The sequence below is a fragment of the Phalangium opilio genome, unplaced genomic scaffold (assembly GCF_054372755.1).
Source record: "Phalangium opilio isolate 3A_F unplaced genomic scaffold, DU_Popi_V2 ptg000003l_1, whole genome shotgun sequence".
Taxonomy (NCBI): Eukaryota; Metazoa; Arthropoda; class Arachnida; order Opiliones; family Phalangiidae; genus Phalangium; species Phalangium opilio.
In genome coordinates, this window is record NW_028324145.1 from 2,083,977 (window position 1) to 2,102,553 (window position 18,577).

General features: G+C 39.3%; 3 protein-coding genes across 13 annotated transcripts; 1 reads left to right on the forward strand and 2 right to left on the reverse strand.

Annotated features, from left to right (window-relative positions):
• Positions 1-146: 146 nt before the first annotated feature.
• Positions 147-1,992, reverse strand: LOC149717070 (uncharacterized). Its single transcript, XM_089834982.1, has 4 exons — positions 1,860-1,992; positions 1,651-1,792; positions 1,274-1,408; positions 147-1,167 (listed from the first exon to the last, which is right to left on the reverse strand). The coding sequence occupies exon 4, from the start codon at positions 1,090-1,092 to the stop codon at positions 754-756; it is 339 nt and encodes a 112-aa protein (XP_089691108.1). The 5' UTR covers positions 1,093-1,167; positions 1,274-1,408; positions 1,651-1,792; positions 1,860-1,992; the 3' UTR covers positions 147-753.
• Positions 1,993-2,058: 66 nt separating this feature from the next.
• On the reverse strand, positions 2,059-6,102 carry LOC149717071 (uncharacterized). 9 transcript variants are annotated; one of them, XM_089834912.1, is made up of 7 exons: positions 5,960-6,102; positions 5,363-5,521; positions 3,982-4,078; positions 3,843-3,899; positions 3,676-3,774; positions 2,839-3,028; positions 2,059-2,774 (listed from the first exon to the last, which is right to left on the reverse strand). In XM_089834912.1, exons 3-7 carry the CDS (start codon positions 4,004-4,006, stop codon positions 2,231-2,233), a joined length of 915 nt encoding a protein of 304 aa, XP_089691038.1. In that variant the 5' UTR covers positions 4,007-4,078; positions 5,363-5,521; positions 5,960-6,102; the 3' UTR covers positions 2,059-2,230. The 9 variants fall into 9 exon arrangements, with proteins under 9 accessions (XP_089691038.1, XP_089691029.1, XP_089691082.1 ...); XM_089834903.1 differs by having other exon boundaries at positions 5,338-5,521; XM_089834956.1 differs by having other exon boundaries at positions 2,839-2,968; positions 3,676-3,756; positions 3,982-5,521.
• On the forward strand, positions 6,082-14,764 carry Src64B (Tyrosine-protein kinase Src64B). Of its 3 annotated transcripts, none has more exons than XM_089834865.1 (10): positions 6,082-6,218; positions 7,489-7,670; positions 9,273-9,553; positions 9,822-9,915; positions 9,984-10,082; positions 10,152-10,405; positions 10,839-11,003; positions 11,220-11,479; positions 11,893-12,178; positions 12,248-14,764. In XM_089834865.1, exons 3-10 carry the CDS (start codon positions 9,280-9,282, stop codon positions 12,460-12,462), a joined length of 1,647 nt encoding a protein of 548 aa, XP_089690991.1. In that variant the 5' UTR covers positions 6,082-6,218; positions 7,489-7,670; positions 9,273-9,279; the 3' UTR covers positions 12,463-14,764. The 3 variants fall into 3 exon arrangements, with proteins under 3 accessions (XP_089690991.1, XP_089691007.1, XP_089690997.1); XM_089834881.1 differs by having other exon boundaries at positions 10,842-11,003; XM_089834871.1 differs by lacking the exon at positions 6,082-6,218 and adding an exon at positions 6,387-6,517.
• Positions 14,765-18,577: the final 3,813 nt, after the last annotated feature.

The following is an 18,577-nucleotide window of genomic DNA, read 5'->3' on the forward strand; positions in this document are numbered from 1 at the left end:
TTCTTCGTGAGTGCCACGGCTTCCGACCCCCGGCCGCCCGTCCTTCGAGCTGCCGGCTTCCTGTACGTCACTCACAACCTCTCGTGGTTACTGGACGAACTCCGCCGTCACCCGGATCCGCCCACGCGCCTTGCCCACTTGCCTCGCCTCTACACCGTCCACACTAACTGGCTCCCTCGCCCGCGTGCGGCCTATTCTTCGGCGGAACTCGCCCACCGCTTCGGGGAACAGTTCCGTGCCCTCTACCCGGACCACTTTGTTCTCTACACGGACGGCTCGTTGGACCCCGGGGCCGCCGTGGCCGGCGGCGCGGTCCTTCCCCCAGCTCCCCAACTTCCCGTCACGTTCACGGTTCACCCGGGCCACAGTATCTGCCGAATCGAACTCTTCGCCATCAGCCGGGCTGTAGAGCTGGGCCTTCGGTCCAGCTCCCTCCCTCTCCTCATCTGCTCGGACTCTCAGTCCGCACTCGCTCTCCTGGCCTCCTCACGTGCTCTGTACCCCCTGGTCCTCGACATCATCGGCCTACTGATTCGCGCCCGGCGCACGGTCCGGTTCCTCTGAACCCCCAGCCATGTGGGGATTCCGGGCAACGAAAGCGCCGACCGGCTTGCCCTCCAGACTCTCGCTGCCCGCCCACCGGCAATTACGGCCTCATTCCCCTACTCAGCGTCCGAGGTCAACCTCGTCCTTCGGGCTGCCGCCCTCCGCACCTGGGCTTCGGCCTGGTCCGGCAATCCTGGCGGCCGCCTCCTATTCCGCCATCGCCCGACCCCAGGCAGTCATGCGGTCCACTCCCTGCGCCTCGGCCGGCACGGGGAATCTCTTCTTGCTCGCCTCCACTGTGACCGTGTCCCCACTCCGTCGTTTTGGTCTTGTGGCTGACGCTCTCTGTCCCACTTGCGGGACTCTGGCAGACGCTGCACACCTCCTGCTGGACTGACCGTACACGTATTCGTCGACCACGCCGGTCCGCTCCCTTCTTCGTCCGTCGGCCCGCCCGGTCACCCTCGACGGACTCTTATCGCTTACCGCCGCTGGCCACGTCACCGCGGAACGCGTCACTTGTGCGGCGCTCGCCTCGCTGGGCATCGACCGTGCCCGCTGAGGAGTTTTCGCCGCCTCCCTGCACACTCTTCCTGGTGCTCAAGGCCTCACGGCTAAGCACTAGTGGACGTTGGAGGAAAAAAAAAAACAAAAAACAACAGACTCCATTTTACTCCCTACTTTCAAAAAGGGTCCATTGGCCATCCTTTTAAAAATTATTACTTACTCGAGGCTCACCACTGATTCCTGCCTTTGACTTCCTAATGTAGTTGGCAGTGTCCAATGGGGAGGACTTGGTTTTAACTAACGAAATTCTAAGATTATGTTTCAAAGATGCTGTTCCACCAGTATGACCGTGGGACTGCAAAGAAGGCATCGGCGGGTGGGTAAAAATTATTAGAAATACGTCGCAGACATCACGTGATGCCAAGATGCAAAGGCTCCTCATGGAGTGGAACTGGACATCTAGTCCTTGTTTTTCGCGAGATTGCAGTGCCAATTCCATGAAGTGGTAGATTTCGAAATAAAATGAACTAAGCTTCTTTGAACCACGCCTCTCCTTGGTCACGTGCCTCTGACATATTTCAAATAATTTTTACCCACCCGCCGATGCCTTCTTTACAGTCCCTTTAATATGATATGTTCCATAAGTTTGTCACTGGTTACTTAGAGCTCAGATTGTCGTGAAGTGACGTAGAGTAGGTGAAACGTCGTAGATTCTCGTAAAGCAACTGCTGGTGAGGCGCTGTTAAAGGAATAGTACAAATTAAATAGGAAGACGGACTGCAAAACTGATTGTAGTCAATTCTCACGTCATTGTCGATCTAGCTCTAAGTAAGTCTCAAGCATAGGTAGTGTTGTACTTATGTAACATATCTTATAAACTTATGGTATTAAGCATGTAGTATTTATACACGTCCACAGTTGGACAAACGTTAGTATTCCTCATAGTGGTATTATAATCATGGCTGCACCGAAAATTGGCGAATATTAACAATGAGTTTATTATTAAGAGTATAATAACTTAATAAGTTTTATTCATTCATAGTTACAAAAATGGGCCATACTAATAAGTTTACCTATCTCAGTTTTTTTTTTTTTTTTTTTTTTTTTTGCTGTAGGCATTAGAATTCCCAGTACACACCAAAGTTGGCCATTGTTAATTGGAGCACTCTAACCCCTCTTACTGAAAATCTAACGGAGAATATTGATAATTATTGTAGGACAGTTTACTTCCTTCCTTAGGCAAAGAATGCTCATTATAATTCTTGTAGGCCTGGGCCTGAGACCAAGAACTGTCATTGTCAAGATGATAACTGACCCCATCCGCATTTTGTACTTGTGAAATTGAAAAATCCGATAATCTGTTAACTCCCGTCGTCTTGGCCCATGACCTGTGGCCGTTTTTGACCAAATTCGGTAATTCATCGTTGATGTCAAAATCGTAACCATCATCATCTTCCTCGTTTCGTTGTAAAAACTTTAAATCTGCCGCCTTATCTCCGCTCGTCTTGTCCACTGACTGACAATGATAGCAGTTCAATCTCTGCTGTATACAATGCAGAATGCAGGCACTCTGAGAAGGTGGTATCACTTCGGGGGCATTTTTAGGCTCGATGCCGCCACTGTCTTCCTTGTGTCTTGCGATGTATTTTAGAAGTTTAGCGCGGTTTTTACCTAGACGAGTTTGGACGAAAAGTAGTCGTACTCCTATTTGCTCTCTTTCACTGTAAGAATTTTTCTCCAGTGTTTTTACACTTTTTAGTAAATTTTTCAGTGCAGCTAACTCACGTGGGATTTTTTTTCTTATTGGCTGCTTGTTTTCCAGAGCATCCTGATTTCGTAGTAATTACGGTTTTTTTAGGTTTTGCTGGAGGTTTTGGTTTTAATTCAGATGCTAAGTTAGGCTTGGCTCTTGGTTCTGCGGGTTTCAATACTTTCAGTGGTCTTGGTGGCAATGTGTACGTCATTTCATCATTTTCTGGCGAAGATGAAATGAGGTGCGATGAATAAAGAATGCGCGTGTGGAAATTTATTACACGCTATAGGATAGGCAATTCCCTATCACCGACGGCAGATTATCTATTATAAGAACGCACCTTACCGTAATGTTAATATACTTGTTCCCAGTTCCAGCTTGGGTTGTCAGCATGCTCAAGGCTAGGTCTCTATGTTCGAGGGGCTTAGCGGTTATCTTTGACGTAGCTTTGTGGGTGTTGACAAGAGATGTAAGAAATACTCATTTTCAGTATTTAAAATCTCGAGATTTTAGACACTGAAAGTCAGAATTTCTTTCGTCTCTTGTCAGCACGCACTAAGCTACACAGAGACCCAGCCTTGCGTGTGCTGACAACCGAAGCTGGAAGAGAGTGTATATCTAATAATCTGCTATTGGAGACAGGGAGTTGCCTACCCTATAGCGTGAAAACAAATTTCCTCACGCGCATTCTTTATCCATGGTTTTGCCTATACATAATTTTCAGACCATTTACACGAGGTGCCCAGACACTAGCGGTTACTTAATGAGGACAGACTCACTATTGGAGCTAGGCCTCGTTGTGTAAATGATATGTATCCTCCTAGTCTGAAAACTATGTATAAATCCGAAAAGGCTACATAAGTTCATACCCTCTAAGTCGCGTACTGTTCGCTGTAATATCATTGGATAACTGGCCTTTCCTTCTGTTTTCCCGTCTTTCAATCCTTCAACTATACAACACCAAAACGCTTTTTGAAGTACGTTCTACATTACTTACGACAGTTCTATTTAAGCATTATTAGAATACAATACATACTTGGATTCGACAAGTTAACATTAATATTCAGGAGTAGTAGGAGGATAACTAATGACCCTAAAATTATTCATATTAAATATATTAGTTTCGAAATTATAGACAAAGCAAAAGACCGTATTCCACCAGTGGGTCCACTTACAGGACAACAAAAAAGACATGTTCATAGAGCTTGAAGACAGAGCATTCGTTTAACATACTAATTTCTTTCTTTTTCGTGCAAGATCTCCATTATATACCTAGTCCGACGAAATTATGTTTCGAAACATAATATGGAACTAAATAAATTCTGCTCTTATTTATTTAGCTAGTTTAAAAATTTCGAAAACATCACGTTTGGCCATAAATTTACCCCTTTCCTTAAACTTAATCCTGCTTGTCATTTCAAAGAAAATAAACATGAATTATTCCTAATATACTAATCTTAGAAAGGGTGTATTAAAAAATATTGTGTATCTACGGGGAGATTTGCCCATTCAAAGGTTTCGATTCTATAGCAAATAGCAATCAATCATGAATTCAATAGGGAGCTGGCACATAATGTTATCTGCCCCAGAGCGTAATAGAGCCATATCGAAGGAACTGCGGGTTCTCTATAGAGTAGTGGCACTCCATGTTAACTACCCATAGAGCTTAATACAGTCAAAGGTAAGTAGGTGCCATTACTCTATAACAGTGGTTAAAATCTGTCGTTCGAGATAAGTAGTTGCCTATCCTATAGCGAGAAAACAAATGTGCCCAAAACCCTAAGCTGGCTAGGAAATAAGACAGGTTTACAGGTCAAAAACCAGTTTATTAATATCTTGGACCACTTTTTTTATTCAAAACGCGAGGGTCACTGGTCCCAATGACTAGTTTATTAATTCCTACTTTTATTAAAAATTGATATGGGGACCTCTTTAATTATTTTCATTTTAACATAAATTTCGACTCCAGGAGTCCAGTTGTGTATACAACCCTAAGCCGAGAGAGATTTTTTAGAAGAGAGAACGACCACAAGTCCTGGGACCAGTAGAAAAATAAATTGGGGAAGGGTCACTGGTCCCGGGACCAGTTTCATATTTAAGACATCAGGGGTCACTGGTCCGGAGGACTAGTTCAGAAATAAACCTTATTTCCAAGCCTGAGTCCCTAAGAGCTCTCTTGGAGCATCCAGTGGAAACATCGCTGTATACATAAGTTCATAGGATATGTTCCATAAGTTTGTAACTGGTTACTCAGAGCTGGCCATGAAGTGACGTTGGTGAAACGTCATAGATTCTCGTAAGGCGACTACTGGTTAGGCGCTGTCAAAGGCTTAGTACAGATTAGATACGAAGATGGACTGCAGAACCGAGTGTAGTCATTTCTCGCGTCATTCTCGAACTAGCTCTCAGTAAGTATCTAGCATTACGAAATTTAGGTAGTGTCATACTTATGGAACATATCATATCTTATACTCTTATGCTATATATCATTCCAACTTTGTTGAAACTTAAAACTAGCAAATTATATTTACCGTCTCGAGGAAATTTAAATACTACCGTTTATTTATCTACAATAGAGTGCTGTCAGTTGTGACGTTAGATCCAAGGTTAAACGTCACGAGTCTGCCTTTAGCAATGGGCGGCCATGACAGTTACCGTTTTTTCTTTATGGGAAAACAGCATGGGTGACGTCACACCGGCGCTTCTAACAGCACTCTATAAAAAGAATTAAGTACTAAAGTAAAATCAAGTTCATCTTTTTACCATCGATGAAGAATGCGCGTGAGGAAATTTGTTTTCACTCTACAGGATCGGCAACTCCCTATCTCGAACGACAGCTTATTCTGTATATACTCTGTTACAACATCGGTTGTCAGCACGCGCAAACCTAGGTCTCTATGTAACGTAGCCTTGTACGTGCTGTCAAGAGACCAAAAAAACTTCAGGATCTTCAGGATTTTAATATCCGCGAGTTTTTCGTCTCTTTACAGCACGTACAAAGCTAGGTTACATAGAGACCTACCTTTGCGCGTGCTGACAACCGATGTTGTAACAGAGTATATACAGAATAAGCTGTCGCTCGAGATAGGGAGTTGCCGATCCTATAGCGTGAAAACAAATTTCCTCACGCGCATTCTTCATCCATGTTTTTACGTTTTAAATTTGGCGGGTGTTTAAAAATCCTGGCAGCCTGCTGGAGTTGCTTTTTACGCGTGCGCAATGGACTTTAGGCCTATTTTGAGTCATTACCGAGTTTCCTTTGATGGCAGGCCGTAGGTTTTTACCACTTGTATTTTGTAAATTGTAAGTTTTATTTTAGGCAAAATGATTACGCCCGATAATTTCGGTTAATCATACTGGATTTACTCAATTCCAAGTTATTCGAATGGAATAAGAAGGAATTTCTGCGCAGGTACGTTAATGGAACTATAATTTTGGGACTTAGGCCTAATGGACTTTATTATTATGCTTGAACAATTGTACCGAGGCTTAGTGGGGGAGGGGTCCTCCTAGGGGATGGAAAACGGAAGCCTTGTTGTTGTTTGTCGCCCAAAAGGGGTGCCCTTAGCCCATTCTGGTGGCATATTTGTCGTGCGGTTTTCAACCCCCTATGATTTGAATATCATGATTAGGTTTAATAGTATAATTTATGTTTACGTATGTAACATTATGTATTTTTATTTGAAATTAGCCTTGTGTACCATAACCAAGGTTTGAATTCTGATATTTATGTTCAATTATTTGGTACTCAGTTTTGTTTGCCACCTTAGGGGAATTGGCCCTCTTAGAAATTGACAGTTGGCTAGCATATCTGTATGAGGTTAAGAATTTATTACATAGCTATAGCGATCTATGGCCTCTTAAGGTCCTTAGGGATATGGAAAATTCTGGTTTTATATGGGAATTTTCTTACCTCTCGGAGAGCCGAGAAAATCTATTTAGACTTTAGATTCAATGAAAATTTGATAAAATTGTGTATGATATTGATACAGGGTTCGTACACGACCTGGAAAACCTGAAAAAGTCAGGGAAATTGAAAATGGGCCAAAAGTCAGGGAAATTGAAAATGGGCCTAAAAAGTCAGGGAAAAATATGTTGGTGGGAAATTGATAGTCTGGATAAATGGTTAAATTTCAATGAAATAGTAGGCTTGTGCAAAAATGCTTCGAGTGAATTTTAGATTGGTTTTCATATATTTACGCCTTGTAAGTTATTGCATATGGTCAGGGAAATTTATGGAATTTAGTCAGGGAAAACCTGGAAAAGTCAGGGAATTTCATTCCAAAATTTTTGTACGAACCCTGTGATACTACTCTTCGTTATTGATATAGATGATGATTTAAAAATGGTTTCGTCCACGAATCCCTAGCCGTTAACCTTGTAACGTTTTAGCTTTAAAATTAACCCCTAATTTAGTATCTGTTTTTTGAAGCTGAACGTTGTGTAAAAGGTTTCTTTCTAAAAAATAACATGGGGCTATTCCATGTCAAAGCTCATCTATTGTTTAGTGTTTTTGCAGAGACGAAACTCGGCCCTAATAACACCCAGGCAACGCTAGGTAGCTTAGCTAGAATTATTTAGTTTTCAATAAGAAAAATAGGGAAGGGGACTAGAGTTTGAATTCTTTTGGCGTACTACTGTGTTAGTGTCCAAATTTAAATGAAGTTTCATTGATGTTTTAGGTATTCACGTATGATAAACTGAACCATTAGTCTGGATATTATTTTAAAATTTCATATGTGATATGTGGATGGATGATACTCAGCTGATTTAAATGGAAGTCATAGAGTCATAAATGCAGATGAAGTGCCAAATTTAACTTAAAGAGGAACCAGAATCGACAAATCTGGTGCTCAGCTCAAAGGTAATTCACTAATTCTACCTTAATATTTTCTTTGAAACTTTGCTTCTCTATTGGGTTTTACCATGTTTCTGCGTTGATAAATTATAAATTATCAGTGTTATCATGAGTTAATAATATGTTACTCATGGTGTTATCATTATACCTGTCAATTCTACCTTAATTTTTTCTTTCAATTCTACCTTAATTTTATCTTTTAATTCTACCTTAATTTTATCTTTTAATTCTACCTTAATTTATCTTTTAATTCTACCTTAATTTTACCTTTTAATTCTACCTTCAATTCTACCTTAATTTTACCTTTTAATTCTACCTTCAATTCTACCTTAATTTTACCTTTTAATTTTACCTTTTAATTCTACCTTCGATTCTACCTTAATTTTACCTTTTAATTCTACCTTCGATTCTACCTTAATTTTACCTTTTTATTCTACCTTCAATTCTGCCTTAATTTTACCTTTTAATTCTACCTTCAATTCTGCCTTAATTTTACCTTTTAATTCTACCTTCAATTCTGCCTTAATTTTACCTTTTAATTCTGCCTCAATTTTAACCTTCAATTCTATCTCAATTTTACACCTTTCAATTCTATCTCAATTTTACACCTTTCAATTCTACCTCAATTTTACACCTTTCAATTCTACCTCAATTTTACACCTTTCAATTCTACCTCAATTTTACACCTTTCCATTCTACCTCAATTTTACACCCTTCCATTCTGCCTCAATTTTACACCCTTCCATTCTGCCTCAATTTTACACCTTTCAATTCTACCTCAATTTTACACCTTTCAATCCTACCTCAATTTTACACCTTTCAATCCTACCTCAATTTTACACCTTTCAATCCTACCTCAATTTTACACCCTTCCATTCTGCCTCAATTTTACACCTTTCAATTCTACCTCAATTTTACACCTTTCAATTCTGCCTCAATTTTACACCCCTCAATTCTGCCTCAATTAACTTTACTTCTCTGATGTGTTTTACCATGTTTCCACGCTAATAAATTATTAGTGTTATCGTTAAAGTGTTATAAATATTTAAAGATTTTGGCTTGATAATTTGATAATCCCAATCTTTGCCCTTATTTTAAGTTTATCATAGTCAAACTTGTTTGATTTAGATTAGCAGTAATTGAGTATAATTTGTATTAAGTAGCAAAAATTATGGCTTTTTCTTTATCAGCCCCTCCCATGAATTAGTTCAGTTTACCCATGAATCACCATTACTGAAGATTATAGTCATCCACATACACAAACATAATACATTTTGAACACCCAGTATAAAATTATAAGGATGAAAAATAAGGCGTGTTTTAGCTTTATTCTCCAATTAGAGTTTAATTTTCATGTGGCAATTAAAAAAAAAATACGCGTCTCCGATGATGGAGAGGCGGGGGTTCTAGTAAAAAAATGTTTTCATTGTACAGTAAGAGGAACTGGAGTGTGGTATTTCTTATCAGTTTTTGTTTCCGCTTGAAGGAAATCCAAGTTTCCCAAGTTTTAACTAACTTAACCCTGACATTAACAAACACCCTTTTAGTTCCTTAATGCTGAAACGTTCTTCAATTCTAATTGCTTCGCATTTTGTCTCGGTTTCTTAGTCCAGAGATGGGAAACTGTTTGGGGAAAAATGTGGAGCACAATTATACTCCCTCAAATAAGGCTTCGATGGACTGTCCTCCCACTAACGTTGGGGGAATGGGAAGTCACAGTCACGCTGGATCGCAATTGGGCGTCCCTGGAAACAGAAATGATAATGGACTGGACCCAAGATATCGTTACACCAGATCTCCAACGGCTAATAATTCGCAAATGATTCCTAATCCCGCCGGTGATAATAGTAGCGCTCAAACTTGCACACCAGTTACGTCTGTCCAAAAAGGTAAGCGTTTCTTAAAATCCTTAAGGGAGAGTCCAGGCGTATTGTAATGAAGTATTGAACTTGCTTGGTACTCTCTTAAAAAAGGATGGCTCGTGAAAAATCAATATTGTATTTCGGTTGCTATATGACCTGGCATAAGTTCCAGGAAATGTTGGTGTCTTCTTTTTAAAATCTTGATTTTTCACGAAACTCTTTTAACTGCATGATCCTTTAAAAATATAAAGCATCATATTGTTAACAATCTTTACGCAACTAATTTCACGTGAAGGTAACATTGTAGTTGGCATTTATACTCACGACGCCCGAGACGATGGAGACCTTAGTTTCCAGAAAGGAGACCGTTTGCTCATTTTAGACGGAAGGTTTGTTAGTGTTTTTTAAAAGCGTGTTTAGATGATTATGTGAAACTGACTCTATTCTCATTTAATAGTGATAATGATTGGTGGAACGCTAAACATCTAGGTAACCACAAAACAGGGTACATCCCCCGAAATTTTGTCGCTATTGAAAAAACAGTCGAGAGTGAAGAGTAAGTTTCAGTTTTGACGTCTCGATGGTACTTTAGATCTCTAATGCTGTATTTCCGCGTCCCAAACAGTTGGTTTTTTGGAGATATTTCTAGGAAAGAGGCTGAAAAGCTGCTGATGTTACCGACAAATGTACGCGGAACGTTTTTACTGCGAAATAGCGAACAAACTACAGGGGCGTATTCTCTTTCGGTTCGAGACTGGGAACCTCAAAAGAATGACCACGTCAAACATTACAAAGTTAAAGTTTTAGATAATGGAGGATTTTACGTCACAACACGGAAAACTTTCTCAACACTACAAGAATTGGTCACATTTTACAAAGGTGGTACACACAAATGTTACGTATCTCTTTTTGCGAAAGGCAAGTCACTTGCTTCTAAAGTCAGCTGTAAAATATGGTTTACCTTTTTGAATTTGCCAAATGGAAAAAAAATTGTTTCAAATACGGAAAACTCGTTAGTTAATTGGGCTAGCTGCTGTTAAAGTTGACCTGGGAGATCCGAGCTTGAGTTATCGTAACCAAGTTCTCAAACAAGTCTCGTAATTTCTTGGAATTCAGTCCTCAATGTACAGATAATTCCAATTGACTTGCCTTTCAGCTGCTTGTTACAATTTTGTTCTTTGTTAATGTCTGTTTCAGTCAATTGTGCCTGTTTATAACGTTCTTTTTTCCGGCATGTTGTTTTTTCTTCTTGTTTCTGTGTTGCGTGCCTCGTATCAAAACTTCATGCCATGGCGTTTAAATTGCCTTTCAGAAGGCGCTAACGGCCTCTGCTACAAACTGACAAAGCCTTGTCCCAAGCCGAAGCCGCACATGTGGGATCTCTCGCCCGAAACCAGAGACGAATGGGAAATATCCAGAAATTCACTACAATTTATTAGGAAACTAGGAAGCGGCAATTTTGGTGATGTCTGGTATGGTAAGTGTGCCTTTAAATCTCTTTCACAAGCTTCAGTCAAGGTTTTCACGAAGTCGCGAGAAAGTCAGAGAATTCTTACATTAGACACGAGAAAAATTGTTAATTTGATTATAGAATTTAAAGAGTCAGGAGAACTTTGGGTACAGGAAATTAGTTACTCAACTGCCTTGACGAAGGTTGATAGGTTTTAAAAATGAAATGCCTCTTTTTACTTAGGAATGTGGAAAGGCAGTACTGAAGTTGCGATCAAAACTCTAAAAACGGGAACAATGGATACTCAAGCATTTCTTCAAGAAGCGTCCATCATGAAGAAATTCCGACACGAGAAATTGGTCTCTTTGTACGCCGTCTGTTCCAAAGAGGAACCCATCTTCATTGTGACCGAATACATGGCCAATGGCAGCCTCTTAGACTACTTAAGGAACGGAGATGGCAAAACTCTCAAGTTACCCATCTTGATAGACATGGCTTCTCAAGTAAGTGGAACCAATATCGCTATAGGCTTCTAATGGGACGGTTAGGGTTGTGCAAGCGCACGTTACGATCTACCCTTTGTAAAAAAATTGAGACCAAGGTTTAAGATAACAAACATTTTTGGACTGTGTGCGTACCTTTTTGGTGCACTTCTTTTATTCTGTTTGTTGCTTTATCGTTAATAATGCAAGTTCATATTTGATTGGGTCTTCAAAATTAAAGGGCAGTATTTGTAAGTGTAAATTAGTAACGTATAAATTAAGAGACATTTGACGCTTGGCCAAAGCTCAAAATAGGGTCTTAATTTCTGAATAATGAAGTTTAAGGCTCAAAGCTCAATGAGGAACAAAAACGTTGGCACAAGCCTTGGCTCGATCAACAGCCAAAGGATTTGATTGTTTTATTTTTGTGGTAGATTGCTAGTGGTATGGCGTATTTGGAAAGCCAGCAGTTGATCCATCGCGATTTGGCGGCCAGGAATATCTTGGTAGGGGACAATAACGTGGTGAAAGTGGCCGATTTTGGTTTGGCCAGAGTGATAGAAGACTCAGAATACACTGCCAGGCAGGGAGCCAAATTTCCCATCAAGTGGACGGCCCCCGAAGCCGCCTTATATGGAAAATTTTCGATAAAGTCCGATGTTTGGTCGTACGGTATTCTGCTTTTTGAACTGGTCACCCACGGACAAGTACCTTACCCAGGTAATATCGTTGCCACTTTTCGCGCCCCTACACTCTTTCTTTCTTCTAAAACTTAATTCTTTTAACAAGGTATGCAAAATCGCGAAGTGATTGAACAAGTCGAACGAGGATATAGAATGCCAAAACCCAATAATTGTGAATGTCCCGATTCCGTTTATAACTTGATGGTTCATTGCTGGGACGCTGAACCCGAACGCAGGCCCACTTTCGAGTATCTTTTTGGATTTTTCGACGATTACTTTGTGGCCACCGAGCCCAGTTATCGAGACGCTGAAGATTTCTAAAAAAAAAAAATGAAAACCAAGAGCTCTCTCTCTCTATCTTTCAAGGTTAAACCAACTAGAACCCTAAAACCAAAAGTTTGGAGCGCCTTCTAGAAGTAAACTGTGACAATTAGTGATTGTATGATCACGCATGATCTAAAATAACTATCGCGAATATTTCGAGAAATTATCAACTCTATTATTACAAAGAAAAAATAAAAACGGGACAGTGTTTATGCAAAGTGCCTTCACACGCACGGCTTTTGCCAAAATAATGTGAGGTGACATTTTTTCCCCCCGAGCTTGCTAAAAATAAACATTACCGCAAGTTTGGTGGTTCCTTTTTTTTGATAAACGCGTATTTTTTGGATGGAAATTAAGCGAGGTATTTCAATATTTGCCAATTTTACGACCGACGATCAGGTTTAAGAAATTATTTACAATTTAGTTGGAATAAAAGTGTAGTTATGGAATATTTAAAGGGGTCCTTAAGTGTACAACAGATATATTTCCAAGGTTGTAAGTTACTGAATATGAAAAATTATCTTAATTTTGGAAACATTTGCGTTGAAATTATGAATCTGAAATGAATTAAGATTAACTATATAGTTGGAATGAAGCTTTTATGTTAAAAATATTGAGAAATATACATTTGAAGGTTCACACTAGCTAGTCCTGTGCGAGTATTCAGCAATTACTCGGGTCGGGTCGGGTCGGGTACCCACCGTTGCGAAATCCGAAACATTTTTTTTTTTTTTTTTTAACTTTTTTAATATCCGAAAGTATTCAAAATTTTCAAATATTTAAAATTTACCTCTACAAGAATTAGGTCACTCGGGAAAGGGGATTTTAAAAATTAGTTATATATTTATTTTTTAGAACACGAGGAATTTTAATTGTTCGTGTTCCTTAATAAGTGATCTAAAAACTAAACATTTTTAGTACTGTTTTTCCACAGATAAAAATATTTTGACCCGATTAGTACCCGATTTGATTTATGGTACCCTAAAAGCACCCGACAATTGGTACTTTTGCTAGAACTAATTATACAAGTACCTGTCGAAAATGCAATGCGGGTATCCGACCTGAAATCCATTAGGGAATTTTTCAAAATCACTACCTGCACAGTGCTAATTCACATCCTGAGTAAAATACAACTACATTCAAAATATTTGGATCTAAATTGTTGAAATTTGAGAGCTCGTTCGGTAAAAGAAAATTGAGTTATTTTTAACATAAACTTCTTGGCTACTTTTGACGTAAATATTTCTTGAATTTCGACTGTCACTTAAATATCCCTTTAAAATACCTAATAATGGAGAGATAAGTCAATTAACGAGTGTGCTAATAAAAATATAAAGATAAATGAACAAGTTTTTTCAGAAGGATTTAAACGGAACTTTTAATAAGGCGAAACGTTTCGGCTGCATTAAAAGAAAAACGTTCGAAGAGGAACGAGAAATAAAAATTATTTACAGAAAAGTTAACTTCTAAATAAGAAATAATTTTGAGAATGTTTGATAAAAAAAAAACAACTTTTTCTATACGAAAGAAGATTAAAAAATTAACTAAAATCCAACTAAGCGTCTTTCCATATGATCTTAGCGATTAATTAATCCTATTTGAAACAAATTTTATATACAACAAGATAAAAAGATATGTAATAGATTTTGGTTCCCTCCCAATTTGTTTTAAAGTTTCCGAGTGTTTTGTTTCTTTTAATTATTATTTAACGCTTATTATTATTATTATTTGAAAAGCTGTATATTTTTTTCTGGAAATTGTAACTAAGACGGGGTTTTAATTTTTTCGCCCCCCCCTTTTTTTCGCAATTAATTTACATTCCGGAAATGTAAATTTTTGTATTAGAGTTTAGCTTCCCCATTTTACGAGTTTGTGAAATAACGTTACGTGATTATTAATCTTTTATTTAAAATAATTTTAATACAAAGAAAATTTGTAATTTGACGAAACCGTTTCTATTTTGGTAGAAAAGCTGCTAATTGTTTCTGCCCCCCCCCCACCACCATCCCTACCCTTCTCTCTAAATGTATGTGCCATTTTAATGTATAATTTTAGCTGGTAGCTTTATTTGTTGTTCTTTATGTAAGACCTTCCTTCCCCCACTTAATCCATGGCCTATTGTTCTCTTAAAGAATAACTTTTTTTTTTAATATTAACTATGTAATAAGCGATTTAACAGATTTTTGTAACCTTATATAAAAACAAAGTGAAAACGTGAATACGTGGAAATTAGTATTTTGTAGCTCAAAATCTTCCAGGCTAAAAAATAACACAGTATTAAATTGATTTTTAGGAATGCAACGCGTAATTTTTAAATATATTTAATTTATTTAGGAAAAGGTATAACGTTTCTGACAATTTCTCTTTCTGAACAAGTTCACCATTATCGTTGTTGTCTCCTGTATGGGAGGCAGTGAGTGGTTAGTACTAATAGGGAGAAAAGAGGTAAGATGGAGTGACGGCAGCTTATTCGATATACAGGGTGTTTCTGGAAAGTCTGGCACAAATTAACAGGCATGTTCCTTGGGTCAAAAGGAGTCCGAAAGGTCCTATGACGTTTTGGGGTAAAGCGCTCCGTTGCGACGTTATGGGCTCTCAAAAGTAGGCCGAAAAACAAGGAGATCTTGCAGAATTATAGCACTAGTATTGTGGTTTTGACCCAATTGTTTTCGATTATTGAACATAAGGCAATGATCGAAATAAGTTCAAACCTAGTAGAAGACCGTGAACGTGTTAAACGGCCAAAAGCGTTAATCCCTTTGTTTTTATTAATGATTGTAATTAAAGGTAAGGAAAGTAGCTCAGATATCGGTTGCTTGTTTGTTCAGATTTACTAGTAACTGACCAGTCTTTTATTCTTTATTTCAATTAGACACATTACTTTTACAATAATTCGAATGAACCCCTTAAATTTTACAATAAATCGATTCCATTAATTTTACAATAATTTGAATCGAACCCATTACATTTGCAATAATTCGAATCGAACTCCATTACTTTTACAATAATTCGAATCGAACCCCATTACTTTTACTATAATTCGAATGAAACCCAATTACATTGTTCTACAAAAATTGTTCAAAATGGGCACCATCAACGTTTAAGCAAACTTGCGCGCGTCGTTTGAAAGATTCACGAACACGTTCGAAGATTCCTGGTGTGTTACGGATAATATCACATCCATCAATTATCCTTTGTCGTAAGTCTTCGACATCCCGAACTTCACTTCGGTATACCAAGTCCTTGAGATGGCCCCAAAGAAAAACATCGCATGGGTTGAGATCGGGAGATCCTGCTGGCCACGCAACAGTTCCACCTCGACCTATCCACCTCCGTTAAAAACAAATTATGCTGTGTTGGTCTAAACATTAGGGTAGTTTTCAACGTCAGAAGTTGTAGGTTTTTTACAGACGGCTTAAATGTGTGTACCTTAACGTGCTTCATGGCGTGCGTGCACATTTGGAAGCTTATCTGGAACTAATCATGGTCTACTTCACGAATGCAAAGTACTCAGATCTTATGTATGGACTGGCTCGGGGAAATGCGGTGGAAGCTCGGCGCTTGTACCAGGGGCACTTTCCTCAACGACAAGTTCCCAATAGACAAGCGTTTACGGCAGTCGACAGACGCTTGGGAGAAACCGGGACCTGAGCCTCGTGCGGCGAGGATGTAGAGGACACCGTTTTGACAATTTTCGAAGATGATCCAACAACCAGTACCAGGAACGTCGGGCGGCAATTGTGCGTTAACCATGTACTCGTCTGGAAAATCCTTCGAGGACATCAGTTCCACCCATACCATTTGCAAAAGGTACAAGCTTTTAATGAAGCTGATTATCCGAGACGGGTCGATTTCTGCCAGTGGTTTGTGGCACGGGTAAATGACTTAGTCTTTCCGCGTACTTTGCTAGTTTCCAACGAGGCCAATTTCTCGCGTGACAGGATAATTAATTTACATAACTATCACGAATGGAAGCAACAAAACCCGCACGCGACCACTGTCATGAAACATCAAGTTCAGTTTAGTTTGAACGTCTGGTGGGGAATTGTAGGAGATCATTTAATGGGCCTTACTTTTTGCAACCCAGGCTAAATGGGGGAGGCGTACTTGACCTTTCTGCGTGAAAATTGAGAAACAAGATTATCTTAAATATTAAAATAAATTTAATTAATATTTAATATTTTATTCGTTAGTTATTCGCCTTATTGAACGTTACATCGTTTTAAAAAAGAACAATTAAACATTCTTGAGAGATTTGACTAATATTGGCGTTTGAAATGAAACATACGCCGGTTGCTTCGCCTTACTCAAATAGGTAGTATATAAGGGTGTCGAACTACAGCTAAAAGCAAGAACAACCGCAATTGCGAAAACCTATCGTGGACAACCCACCCTAGGGAGGCTAGACGTTTCTCGTAACCCTAGCTGATCGCCGCGAATGTCTTAAACCCAACGATGACGATGGAGTAGAAGCCAGGTGTGCAGACTGGTGTCCATGTAGGATGGACAAAAACAAAGACCAGAAGATGGTGGTGTAGAAGCCAGGTGTACAGACTGGTGTCCTTGTGGGATGGACAAAAACAAAGACCAGAAGATGGTGGTGGAGAAGCCAGGTGTACAGACTGGTGTCCATGTGGGATGGACAAAAACAAAGACCAGAAGATGGTGGTGTTAGAAGCCAGTGTGTACAGACTGGTGTCCATGTGGGATGGACTATGACCAGAAGATGGTGGTGTTGGAAGCCAGTATGTACAGACTGGTGTCCAAGTGGAATGGACCAAAACAAAGACCAGAAGATGGTGGTGATTAAAAGCCAGTATGTACAGACTGGTGTCCATGTGGGATGGATGAAGACCAAAAGATGGTGGTGATTAGAAGCCAGTAAGTACAGACTGGTGTCCATGTGGGATGGACAAAAACCAGAAGATAGTGGTGTGAGAACTCAAAAAGAGGAGGCATTTCCGTGACTGTGAAAGCAGTTCGGAAATGGCGAACACGTTTGCTCCGATTTGGAAACTGCGAACGCGGTCACGTGGGTGTAACAACAGACACACACACAGACACACACGATCGTTACAGAACCTCTCCGTGACATACGTCACTCGGAGAGGTAAAAACCACAAACTTTACAATTATATTAATATATTTTATTATATTATATAATTTCAAGATTGAAAGAATATGGGAGTATATGGGTTTAAGATTGAAAGATTGGGAATGTTTCGATTTTTTTTTTTTTTTGGACTTAAAAATTTATGGAAGTTGTGAGATTGGAAATATTTATCAAGGATTAGAAAGATTTTCTGGGATTTGAAAGATTTGTGAAGTTTCAAAGATTTATCAAGAATTTATAAGATTTTCTGGGATTTGAAAGAATAGGGACTTGGCAATTTGGGCTTAACTCCGCCCCCGGCGCCATTATGGTATGTTTTTTTAACAGAATGAAAGCTATATAACCTCCTCCTCCTGGTATGTTTTTTAGCACTAGTGGAAGGTAGCCTGACGTTGCATGACGTAGTTAGTACTGCCAAGTCCCTATTTCTGGGATTTGAAAGATTTATTAGATTTTCTGGGATTTGAAAGATTTATCAAGAATTTTTTTGGATTTTCTGGGATTTGAAAGATTTGAAGACTTTTAAGATTTCCACATTCAAAATCTTCTACTGTACGAGATTTGAAGGAGCGTCGGACCCTTCGGGTTAGCCACAATATAAAATTTGGACAACCTTATATATAAAATGAAATGGCTTTTATTTCCGCATTTTTCTCTTTTTTTACCTTGGCTTTTTTTACCTTGCCTTTTTTAACCATAGCTTTTTTTACTGTGGCTTTTTATCTCTCCGAGTGACGTATGTCACGGAGAGGTTCTAATTTCGACGTGTCTGTGTGCCTGTCTGTCCGTTGTTACACCCACGTGACCGCGTTCGCAGTTTGCAAATCGGAGCAAACGTGTATTCAATTTCCAGACCGCATTTACAGTCCCGGAAATTGTATTCCACTTACAGGCTATTACTCCATTACCTGTCTAACAACTCTGTTCATTTGTCCACCCCACATGGACACCAGTCTCAACTTACTAGCTTCTAACACCACCATCTTCTAGTCTTTCGCC